The sequence below is a fragment of the Opisthocomus hoazin genome, chromosome Z (genome assembly GCF_030867145.1).
Source record: "Opisthocomus hoazin isolate bOpiHoa1 chromosome Z, bOpiHoa1.hap1, whole genome shotgun sequence".
NCBI lineage: Eukaryota > Metazoa > Chordata > Aves > Opisthocomiformes > Opisthocomidae > Opisthocomus > Opisthocomus hoazin.
This window is the reverse complement of record NC_134454.1, coordinates 29982439-29995011: the sequence shown is the minus strand read 5'-3', so window position 1 is coordinate 29995011 and position 12573 is coordinate 29982439. Positions and strand designations below refer to the sequence as shown.

General features: G+C 41.3%; 1 protein-coding gene across 3 annotated transcripts in view; it reads left to right on the top strand.

Moving 5' to 3' along the window:
* The window catches only part of MSH3 (mutS homolog 3), a 129480-nt gene that overhangs the window by 513 nt on the left and 116394 nt on the right, over positions 1–12573 (top strand). For 2 of the 3 annotated variants that reach the window (XM_075411553.1, XM_075411554.1), the window contains exons 2-8: positions 2005–2128; positions 3144–3367; positions 6723–6935; positions 8170–8286; positions 8464–8583; positions 11118–11261; positions 12167–12333. In XM_075411553.1, coding sequence (XP_075267668.1) covers positions 2005–2128; positions 3144–3367; positions 6723–6935; positions 8170–8286; positions 8464–8583; positions 11118–11261; positions 12167–12333 — 1109 coding nt within the window. Of the gene's footprint in view, positions 1–1384; positions 1652–2004; positions 2129–3143; positions 3368–6722; positions 6936–8169; positions 8287–8463; positions 8584–11117; positions 11262–12166; positions 12334–12573 lie in introns of those variants that run through there. The other variant, XM_075411555.1, reaches the window with a different exon arrangement.

The window sequence follows — 12573 nt, the reverse complement described above, 5'->3', positions numbered from 1 at the left end:
TCGCGGAGGCCTGGCTCCCTCGCAGTAGCGTCGGACCTTCTGGCGCAGGTTGTACCGCCCGGCGTGCAGCGGGATGAGGTCGGGGCCCAGGTCGTGGAGCTCTGACGGCTCTCGGTCTGCTGTTAGAGCAAGGCCGAGAGAGCCCGCGGTGATCCAGCAGCCCCTCCGTCTCACCGCTGGGAAAAAAATGGCAGTCTGTCAGCAGCTGGATTTCGTTTGAGCCAGCAGTGTGCCCTGGCTGCCAAGAAGGCCAGTGGGATCCTAGGGTGCATTAAGAGGAGTGTGGCCAGCAGGTCGAGGGAGGTTCTCCTCACCCTCTACACTGCCCTAGTGAGGCCCCATCTAGAGTACTGTGTCCAGTTCTGGGCTCCCCAGTTCAAGAAAGATGAAGAGCTACTGGAGAGAGTCCAGCTCAGGGCTACAAAGACGATGAGGGGACTGGAACATCTCTGCTACGAGGAGAGGCTGAGGGAGCTGGGCTTGTTCAGCCTGAAGAAGAGAAGGCTGCGAGGGGACCTAATAAATGCTTATAAATATCTGAAGGGTGGGTGTCAGGAGGATGGGGCCAAACTCTTTTCAGTGGTTCCCAGCGACAGGACAAGGGGCAATGGGCACAAACTGAGGCACAGGAAGTTCCGTCTGAACATGAGGAAGAACTTCTTCCCTCTGAGGGTGACGGAGCACTGGAACAGGCTGCCCAGGGAGGTTGTGGAGTCTCCTTCTCTGGAGATATTCAAGACCCACCTGGACAAGGTCCTGTTCAGCCTGCTGTAGGTGACCCTGCTTCAGCAGGGGGGTTGGCCTAGATGACCCACAGAGGTCCCTTCCAACCGCTAACGTTCTGTGATTCTGTGATCTCCCTGTAGTTAACGTTTCTAGCTCTTTCTGGCCCTGGGAAGATATATGCTTTTTTACCTGTATCTCAAGTCAATGTTTTTTTTGTTATCTTTGGTCCAAATACATTTTGAAAGGTGTGATTGCTGCTTTCTGCAGAAATACTGCTTCGGAATTGGGGTCAATCTGGTGGTATTCGACAGTGGACTTGGAAGGGAAACCCTTTGCCACTCATGTGGGCTGTGCTGCGTATGTCTACGTTATGTAGAGGTTGTGGGCTTAGTTGCTAAGGTTGTTAGTTCCTGCTTAGTTGTAAGGAGGTGGAATTTCCCCAGTAATACACTTAAACCATCTGAGATTGCCATATGGAATGTGCTGAGAGCACCTGCTGCGTGTTTATCTGCAAAGTGAAGTGGTAGCATGTTTATCTGTTGTTGCAGTTGCAAATTACTTCTTTACATTTCGTGATATTCTTGCATCCTGTCAAACAGAATACATCAGTGATTAAACAACATAAATTTATGAATTTTCTGTTTAAGGAGTGTTAAAAGCGCGTATGTCAAAGCTGTCTAAGGAGCAGTAGTCAAAAGTACTGTATTCTACGCAAACCTAGGAAGATACTAGCTAGGTGTTTATAGATAGTTCAGGAAAATCTTTTGGGTCTGGATTAACAGTTCCATGTTGGTATGGAGAAGAAACGCTTTTATCATCGGGATGTAGGCCGTAGGAAGTATGGCAGAACAGCCAGTGTCTGGCAAGAAGAGGACTCTGAACTGTGGGAATGAGGATCTGCAGAAGAGATCTGGTTCAGACAGCGGTTGGTAGCCTGTGGTGTGATGCCAAAGTCTGTTAATTGCTGGTTCAGTTCTTTGCCACAGAGGTAGCTCCAGGCTGCCTTTTGAAGCCAAGAGAGCTGCAGGTGTTTATTTTGTAGCACAACAGCCAACTTGTTCACAGAATGCACTATTTCTCTTCCTCTTGTAACCTTGAATGTTAGAAGAACTGTTTTATAAACAAAAAAGGTAGATAGTTAAAATAGTTAGGGATTTCATGTATTGTGAATTAATTTTACATTGTCTCTTTATAAAATCCTTGGGTGTGTTATTGTCTTTTATAGAGGATGGCAACGAGAAAAAGTAACTGAACTTCTTTGCTTAATGTATGTTTCAGCCTTCTGAACTTGGCACAAAAAGGAGAACATCAACTGAAAGCAATGAACCCTGTGAAAAGAAGACCAGGGCACGACAGATTACTCTAGAAGACATCTGTAACCCACTGAAGACTCAGGATAAAAGTGAGTTGACTGTAAACAAACGTTCAAGCGTTTATACCTAATAAATAGATTTTCATTGTGAAATGTAAAAAAATTTGTCGGTGGATACTTTTGGAAGTGTGTCTTGAGTATAAGATACATCTCTGAAGAGCCATTGTGAGCATACTAGTTGTACTGTTAAAGCACCTTTCTGTGGCTCAGCAGATAGGTATTTGAGCCTTGCTTCAGAATTACTCTGCAAATCTCCTTCAGCTGACTCAGCTTTAACAGGTTGTTCAGTCAGTGAAGTCCAGATGCCCAGGTAGAAGTGCTGCAACTTCCCTTTTGTGTTGGTTTAACAGTCTGCCTTTCAGACTATGGCTGACACCTGACAGCTGTGTGGAGTCTGTCCTGAGACTGTGATACCTAAAGGCTGCCTCAAAGTAAATAGTTCTGATGCAGTGCTCTTAACTGTGAAATGACAGTCACTTAATTGCTTTGAAAATGCCTGTGCTCTGTCTGGCTGTGAACTAAGAATTTAACAAATTAATGATGCTAGTAGAAAAACGAAGTGGTGAATATGAACTTCATTACTCTTACAGTTCATTGAAAATAATTAGCCTCTCTGATTTTTTAAAAGAGGGAATTATATTCAGATTTGTGGGTGTGATGGTTTGAAGTATCATTAAGACACCATCAGCTAACAATACTGGCTGCTTAAAAACTGTACTGAAAAAGTGCCACTCGTCTTTCAATATTCTTAGCTAATTTTGTGGCTTTGCAGTTTATCAGTCCAGAAATTAATTGTCCTTCTTTTCCCATGTATGAAGAAGCATACAAGTGAGGAGTATTGACTTTCCCAGGAAATTAACCAAGCTGATTACATGCGTGATTCTGTCAGGCTGGCAGAAATGTTATGCTAGGATAGGAAAAAGAATGTAGGGAAGAGAGACAGAGCAAAATGATTGCATTCTCTGCTTGCTGGTGTCATGCTAATAGATGTTCTGTTTTCGAAAATAAGTTGCTAATATGCTTTTGTTGTGTATTTTTACTGAAGAAGAACCTCAGAAGCGTGAAAAGCCCCGTATATGTTTGCAAACTCTAGACAAACTGAGAGAATTCTGCAGTGATTCAGACCAGCAGTGTGATAGAGTCCGGGAGGATAGTTTTTGGGAGAAAGAGTCTCTGATTTTGGAGAAATGTCCCAGTGTTATTGGAAGAAGTTCAGAACTGAAAAACCCTCTTCAGTCTTGTGACAGTAGCCCAAAGGTTACTCAGAAGGTACGTAGAGCTTTGGTGCAGTGCTGTGTAGATCGTTTTTTTTTTTTTTATGGTTTAAAAAAGCAAGCTTTGGCACAAGATGCCTTTTCTGGTTTTGGTCTTCTGTCATGAAGTAGTGCAGCCATACCCAATAGACCACTGTTTGTGTGCGCATCTGTTCTTGGAACACTTACTGTAATGAGCAGAATGCCTCTTGTAGTTCTTCAGTGATATCATTGAAAAAAGCAGTGATGAGAAAGCAGAAACACTTTCAGTGTATCTTGTGATTGTGAATGAACCTGAAATACCATAATAACAGATGTTCAGTGTGGCCCATTGCTCAGATTTCTGTCAGTTTTGATATGGGCTGTAAAATTCCTAGCAGACTTTCTTTGCAAAAATGTGGTTTAGAATTCTGACTGAGGTGTAGCTTGTAAATCTAACCAGTTGCTAATAAATCTAACTAATAAAGATTGTTCAGAGTTTTTTTTCATTTGCGGAAGATATGGGTAGCTCCCATGATTAATTATCATTATGGTACCTATGATACAAGTTGATAAGAGTGTAACAGTACTCTGCTTCTACTTTAATTGTGGGGCTAATTAACATTAGTTAATTTGTTGATTTTTGGAGTCAACTTGTACAGTTTGAAGTGTTTGGGTCCTAAAAAGCATCTCATGGCTTACTGGGGTGTTGTTTCATTTTGACTCAACTCTCCATAACAAAGCTTTACATCTGCGTTTTTGAAGGAATGAGGTTGTTTGAAAAGTTGTATTGTTGATCTGACCCTACCTGTCTGAAGGTCATGACCTTAAACTGAAGGTCATGACCTTAAACTGGGCTGTCAGGGTTGTGCGGACATGAGATCAAAGTAAGAATAATGAAGCGAACAGTTTGCAGCAAGAGATATGTGTTGTGATAAGGGATTGAGATTCTGTAGGTATGGTCAGCTGGAGAATGCAGAAAACTGGTTCCTTCTCTGTTCCTTTTTTTTCAAACCCTTGTCTGTCTGGAACTTCTTGATTTGTGACCATTTGTCCACCCACTTACATTGATATCAGATGCTGCCCTTACTAGTTTGGTCTGTAAATCTTTAGCTTGTCTCGCAGATGCTTGAGAACCAATTCTAGATGCTGAAATTATAAAATGTATGTGTTTTACACATGCATGTGTATGAAACATGCATGGAGAGTATTTTTTCTTGTGTCTTAGTGACTTTCTCTTCAGTAACACTGGAGACAGCATGTGCCTGGCATAGGTTTTCAGTTAAAAATGCGGGTGTTACAACAGCTGCAGTAGAAGTCTGTGTTTGGTGAGCAAATGCACGTGCAACTCTCCCTCCACCAAGCTGTGGGCCTAAGATGGCTGTTTCTGCAGAATTCAGATTTCTCTATATCTTTGAACAGATGTGTTTGTTAATCTTCCATGTATCAGCTGATGCCATGTTTCCACCTTCCTGTTCCAAAGTTGGTGTCCGATGTACTAACAGCGGTGTGCTTTTTATAGTAGTGTTGCCAATGCGTAGTCGTATACGTGGATGCTTGTTGCTAAACAGCACTTGGGTACAGTCGATCACAGACTGCCTGTGAGATTATGACAGATGTTAACTCTCCTTTCCTAGATCATGAGGAAGGTCAGCTTTAACCATGGGCAGAGGGACTGTGAGCAAAATGTATGCAAACTAAAAGTAAAGAGCAATTACTTCTTAGTTAATATGCTCGGCAGGTAGTGAGGACTTGTGACCTGCTTGACAAGGCATTACTATCATCTTTCTTTATAAGACACCTACGGAGTCTGTGCTGGCCAGGCAGTCAGTTAGGGAAGGGCTGGCCTTCCTTCTTTGGAATGAATGGCTCCTCTTAGATGTTTGTTTTGCTTTTTTCTTAAGAGTTATAACCTTTTTATGTGAGCAGTTTTCTTCTAAATTCCTTGCTCTACTATCTTACCACCATCTTAATAATTCAACTTCCATGTGTGTTTTTACTTCTTTTACTTTCTTGCATGATCTTACTTCACGTGCTTTGTCACAACAGTTTTCTCCATAAAATGAAACAAGGTCATACTGCTGGGCTGGTACAGACCTTGAGTCGAAGACCACTGCATCATTGGGCTGAGAATTTTGCACAGCAGAAATCTAAGGTCCTGGGGACATCTGAGTTCCAGGCATGGCAAAGCCTTGTTTGTGCTAAGCTACATTGTTTGCTTGTCAAATGGGTCATCCCTTGATTGTGTGCAATTCTGGGAATTTTGGAATTCACAGTTAACAATACAGCTAAGTGTTCTTTTCCCCCATTGTTTTCTAACAGCATTCTTTGTGTATTCCCATGAGCTGAAGTATGTGTTTTGCACTGTCTTTGTGTTTCTTCTAGTTACCATTGCTTCTAAACAGTCTTTGTTCCTTGTAGTCTAAATGACACAGTTGTTAGAAATAGAAATCTACCAGATTTATTTGCAGATACAGAAACTCATGGTAGAACGTGATCAATTGTGTTTTGTGTAGTCACAGGCTTTAAAAACTCGTGGAGGGTGTTGTCTTTGTATTTCTTCTCTTTTTAACCAGTTTCATCAGTACTTGATACTGTGATATAAGTGAGGAGGAACTTTGCTGTAAGTGCAGCGCGCCTTACCATTGTTGTTCACTGTGCTTCTGAAAGACTGAATCCATCACTCTGCTTACGATACAGAACAAGACAAAGTTGTAGAGCTAAAGTTGCTTGGCTGGCAGTGTCACTGTAAATGATAAACTGCAGAGAGAGTGGGCTTAAAGCCTGAACTGTTAAGGGGCTTAGAAACTGTAATACAGATTTTCTGTGTTTAAGAATAAATTATTTTGGGGTGTTTGCCGAGCTTGTGTAGGAAGGGCAGAGTGGGGAACAAACACGGTTTTTGGTGCTTGAGGCAGTGAACTGAGACTCATACTGAATTGGTTTATTCCCAGATTTACTGTGGATTTTTGAAACATCATTAATCTCTCTGTGTTGCAGTTTAGCATCTGTAAATTGGAGTGCTAATCATCCTTATTTTTATATCTGACTAGTTTAGACTGCCCAGTCTTTGCAGCCTGCGTTTGTCTTGATCTGTGTTTTGAAAGCTTAAGATACAACAGGGATCTGATTTCAGCTGAGATGTCTGAGGACTGTTGTAAAGCAAGTTGACTAATTGATGTAAAATATTTGACATTCATGACTTTTTAGTTCCTTTTAATTCCAAATAAACTATATTCTGTATTTCCTACTTTAATAGTTTTGCTGCAGTTCTTGGGGCTATTTGCTGCAAGAACAGTCTCTAGCTCTGTGGTCAGTGTGAGTCAAGGTCTGCAGGGACGACTGATTTATTTGATGATTCCTAACTACACTTTTCCATCTTTTATTTACAGGGAGAGTTACGTTGTGATCTTAGTCAGTTTTCTGCATCTCTTAAGTCTTATGAAAATACTCAAAATACTTCAGATACAAATCTTAATAAGAGAACCAAAAGCATTTACACTCCACTAGAACTTCAATTCATAGAAATGAAGAAACAGTATAAAGATGCTGTTTTGTGTGTGGAATGTGGATACAAATATCGCTTCTTTGGAGAAGATGCAGAGGTAATTTTTGCCAGAGTTTTGGAAAGATACTTGCATTATGATAGTGTCGTACTCGGTCTATGGCTGCTTCCAGAAGGAGGGTTTGAGAGGACATAAATTTCGTGTTTTTTTTTTTTTACCAAAAAAGTGTTTATTATTTTGTAATTGTATGGTGATTCTTACTATCCTGTGTACTGAGGACTTAAGATGAGGTCCTAGAATAATTACTTGTTACAGTTCAAGTTGAAAAACTTTCAGAGGTGAGTTGTCTATCGTGGCCCAGAACTCTACTAGGAGTATTGCAGTTTGGAAGACAGTGGAGCAAGTGGTGTAAAAGTAAATTAATATAACCAGTATAGCTTGGGTGCCAGAGCATCTTGGATGCATGTTCAAATGTGGCACCTGCACATGCCGGATCTCTAGAAGAAAGTACTTTGCAACAAACATAATTTTAAGGTGGTGATTCATAAATGGTTCGTAATGAGATTTTTCATCATCTGTCCCAAAATCATTGCTACCAACCTTTGATGTGTGCTATTTCCACACTTGAGACCAGTGAGAAACTTTTCTTAGTTATTGGGAATTAGTTTTCTTAATCAAATTTGTACTGTGTAATTTGTCTACTTGTTTGCTGGTGCACTTACATTCCAGAAATAGAAACATACTATTCAAGTACACAGTTTGGTGTTTGACTTACGTTCATGCTTAAGACCACTTTCCCTAGTCAGTGAACACCTACCTCTTTACCAAGGGGCAAAAAAGTGTATACAAATACTATATTATAATGTCACATTTTAACAAGTGTTGTTACTTTTTTCTGTGAAGTATTTCGTTTCCACTGCTGTTTAATATTGATTTTTCAGTATTTTAATTGATTAGCTAGCTTAATACCACCTTCATAACCACGATTAAAACAACTCCTTTCTGTATTTTTAATGTTGTGAAAATTATTTGACCCTTTGTTGAGCTGTGCTGCAGAGTCTGTGTGTGCTGTTTAGGTGGTTTGCCTCGTGGTGGTAAAGACCAAGGTGCAGCATAATGATCTGACATGTGAAGTCTGTGACAGTGAAGCCCCTGTTTGTGACAACATGTTGGGACAGGAAGGTGGAGGGGCCCAGTGCTCTGGGCTTTTCTCTTAGATGTTTAGCTTTTGACACTGGACTTTAATTGTAGTTGTGCATCAGTGTTTTCATAGAGATTGGCTCCTGTATAGCATTTTGAACTACTGGCTGACTCTTCTTCTTGTACTTTGCAGATTGCAGCTAAAGAACTAAACATTTATTGTCATCAGGATCATAACTTTATGACTGCCAGTATACCGACTCACAGACTGTTTGTCCATGTGCGGCGACTTGTAGCAAAAGGATACAAGGTTCCCCCTGGCTTTTATTAAATGATATTGAGTACAGAATAGCACTGAAATAACTGCTTGGCTTTAATGATACACTTGCTGTTTGCACATCTTAAGAGATCACCACAGGTATAAAATAATTTTTAAAATAATTTATTATCAAAGAGCTAATTTTGTTTCTTGTCTGTGTGCCTGTAGGTTGGTGTAATAAAACAAATGGAAACTGCAGCACTGAAGGCTGCTGGAGAAAATAAAAGCTCTCTCTTCAGCCGGAAACTGACTGCTCTTTACACAAAATCTACGCTTATTGGAGAAGATATCCTTTTCAAAGAAATTTGGTGTTACGCTCTAGTGTATGAGAGGCCAGAATTCTAGTTTTATCACCTAGGTAGTACATGAGTAGCTAGTGGCTGACATAAGAGCGGCAGCAGGAAATGAAGTTCCTTTGATTTTATGTTGTGGTGAAACATTGTGCTGGCTTTATAAAGAATTTAATCTCTTCAGGGCTTTAGGTCTGTTGTGAAACAGCAGAGCTTGTGTTTACTGTAGTTGCTTTCTAAAGTCAGAGTGGACTTCCCAAGTCTACAGTGTTCTGTAGTTCTTGTCTTCAACTGGGTGTTTCACCAGATTGAGAATGCATAGCATTAGTGATTCAGGAGGGTGTGAAGGAAGAAGAATTGACTGTTCGGGTGTCAACAATTTGCTTTAAGTGATGAGAAGGTGGTAAAATCAATGGACTGTTAAAAATCTAGCTAGGTAATGAACTGCTAACTGTTCACAGAATCACAGAATGGCAGGGGTTGAAGGCACCTCTGGCGATCATCCGGTCCAACCTCCCTGCCAAAGCAGGATCACGTACAGCAGGCTGCACAGGACCTCGTCGAGGCAGGTTTTGAATATCTCCACAGAAGGAGACTCCATAGCACCTCTGGACAGCCTGTTCCAGTGCTCTGTCATTCTCAAAGGGTTGCAACAAAGACTGTTGTAAAAAAGAAAATGGAAAAGTGGGATAGCAGCAGCTTTTAACCAATGAAGTTATTTTCTTAATTTCTTTCCTTCCAGTTCTTGTTTTTGTATCTCCTGCCTTATCTACCGCATATTTTTTTATTTAATTTCTCAAACTAGTTCTTACTAGATACTAAGAGCTAAAAAGATTGTTAGATTAATGCCTGTGAGGTTGCACTTAAGGAGCGGATGAAGGAAGCAGATAACACGGTCTTGAGGTTTTGTTGGAAAACTTAGAATCCTTAAGGTTGGAAAGACCTCTAAGATCATCAAGTCCAGCCATCACCCCAACACCACTGTGCCTGCTAAACCATGTCCTGAAGTGCCACATCTACACGTGTTTTGAACACCTCCAGGGATGGTGACTCCACCATTTCCCTGGGCAGCCTGTTCCAATGCTTTACAGTTCTTTCAGGAAAGAATTTTTTCCTATTATCCAATCTAAACCTCCCCTAATACAACTTGAGGCCATTGCCTCTTGTCCTATCTCTGGTTACCTGGGAGAAGAGACCAACACCCGCCTCACTACAGCCTCCTTTCAGGTAGTTGTAAAGAGCAATAAGGTCCCCCCTCAGGCTTCTCTTCTCCAGACTAAACAGCCCCAGCTCCCTCAGCCGCTCCTCATAAGACTTGTTCTCTAGGCCCTTCACCAGCTTTGTTGCACTTCTCTGGACATGCTGCAGCACCTCAATGTCCTTCTTGCAGTGAGGGGCCCAAAACTGAACACAGGACTCGAGGTATAGCCTCACCAGTGCCGAGTACAGGGGCATGATCCCTGCCCTACTCCTGCTGGCCACACTGTTCCTGATCCAAGCCAGGATGCTGTTGGCCTTCTTGGCTACCTCTGCACACTGCTGGCTCAGGTTCAGCTGGCTGTCAGCCAGCACCCCAAGATCCTTTTCCACTGGGCAGCTTTCCAGCCACTCCTCCCCAAGCCTGTAGCATTGCATGGGATTGTTGTGACCCAGGTGCAGGACCCGGCATTTGGCCTTGTTGAAACTTACACAGTTGGCCTTGGCCCATCAATCCAGCCTGCTCAGATCCCTCTGCAGAGCCTGCTTACCCTTGAGCAGATCGACACTCCTGCCCAACTTGGTGTCATCTGCAAACTTACTGAGGGAGCACTCAATCCCCTCATGCAGATCATTGATAGAGATGTCAAACAAGACCTGACCCAAAATTGAGCCCTGGGGAACACCAGTTGTGACTGGCTGTCAGCTGGATTTAATTCTGTTCACCACCACTTTCTGGTGTCCTTGCACACTCACTTCTAATGGTTGGCAGAGTTGATGAAAGGAGGCTCAGCAGCATGACCCAACCCGGTGGGTAGATTTGTAGCAAGTTTTCAATGCAACTAACAATGCTCCTGCCAAGATGTAGAGTTCTGTTGAACTCGGGGTATTGCCTGATTTTCAGTTGCTGCGTATCTCATGCATTTAGTTTTTTCTATTAGGAGCATGTGGTTTGTCAATATGAAGTCAAAATGGCAAGGTGGTGCAGCTCGTGTGCAGAATCAGCTGCTGGTTTCACTTTTGACATAGCTGCTCTTGCTTGAATGGGGAGACCCACAGACATAGTCAAAGACGGCCTGTGCACGCACTGATGAAATTAGTGCAATGCGTAACTGCCTGTCCAGTGAAGAGAACTGCTGACTTCAGTCCTCATGCTGACAGTCATCTGAAGTTCACTAAAATCGTAGTAGCAGTCAAACTAATGAAAGTCAAATAGACCTTCAGTCTAGAAGGCTTAACACAAAGCCTAGCTGAGAAGGACTTTGGTCTAGAAAGACCTATGAATAATCCATCAAAATCTGTGTATTATTTTATTTTTTTTAACATTTGTTACATGTGAACCCTTTGCTGAAGCTAGATGATTCTGTAGATGTTGAAGAGGTAACAACAGATGTCCCTGATAACTACCTCCTCTGTATCTATGAAAATGGAGAAAACTTAAAAGACAGGAAGAAAGGTGACGTTGTTATAGGCATTATGGTAAGTTAATTTCACAGAGGAATCAGTGTATTAGGGTTTGTGTGGGATTTTTTGGGGGGTTGTTTTGTTGGGGTTTTTTTTGAGAGGTGGTTGTCTTCTTAAATTCATGATTGTTCTGTCTTCAAGATTTTTTGTGGGGGTTTGGTTTTTTTGGTAACAAGGTGCAGTTTAGGTAAGGTATCGTCTGTGTGTGAATTGTTTTTAAATATAAAGCCATTACTACAGAAAAGGTCTGGAGTTGTTAACTGAATATTCCTCATACTGCTTTTGCTGCTGTATCACTTGAAAACATAGCTATGTTTTAACCAAACACTGGAAAATTGTTAGTTGAGATGCTTTATGAACTGTAAAAATTTTAAAGCTTGTGAACATCTTCCTCTACAAAGTACTGTTCTTTAGTGGAAAAGACTTATGATTTTGTATCTTTAACACTTCAGATTTGTATTGTAATTCATGAATTTAAAAGCATCTTGATTGTACTTATATTTGAAAGTCACACTGCATCTGGAAGAGCACAACAAAAGCATGTGCTAGTGTGACAGGTTCCAGGCTGAACTGCATATACCTTTCATAGACTTCCAATTATATAGATTTGCCTGGTAATAGAAGTTGGGCAGTGACGGACTGATGATAACAAGAGCACACTTACGTTTTTAGGGTATTGTTATCATTTACCAAGACAGAATTGTGGCAGTCTTTTGAAGTTACTACCATATCATAGATTTGTGAAACAGAGTCGTATTTTCTGATCTGCCACTTTCACTAAGTGTGTGGATGCTATATAATTTTGTGCTATACACCATAAATTTTCTTTCTGGCTTAACAATTTGAGTCACTGAAATGCTCCCTGATAATTGAAGCATTCAATGGTGTGTGGTTTTTTTTTTTTTTTTTTAATTTGACAGGCAATCCAACCAACTACTGGAGAAGTAATTTTTGACAGTTTTCGGGACTGTGCATCTCGCTTGGAATTAGAGAGTCGGGTTTTGCGCCTGCAGCCAGTTGAAATAATACTTCCATCTAGCTTGTCAGATCAATCTGAAAAGCTCATCAACAGCATAACCTCCATGAGGTATGTTCTATGGGGATTTTGTTGTTTGCGTTTTTTGCCTCTTTTTTAATTACAGTGTAGCTGTTGAAAGTGTTTAGATCTGGAAACAAGCACGGATGTGTAGTTCTGTAAAGGCCCGTTTCAGAATGGCTGTAGCTTGCTGCTGGGTTGAAAATTCCCCAGATCGCACTGAGTTCTGGGTACTCATTCTTAAATTGTATTTAAACTGAAATTCATGGTGATGAAAGATTTGTGCACCTA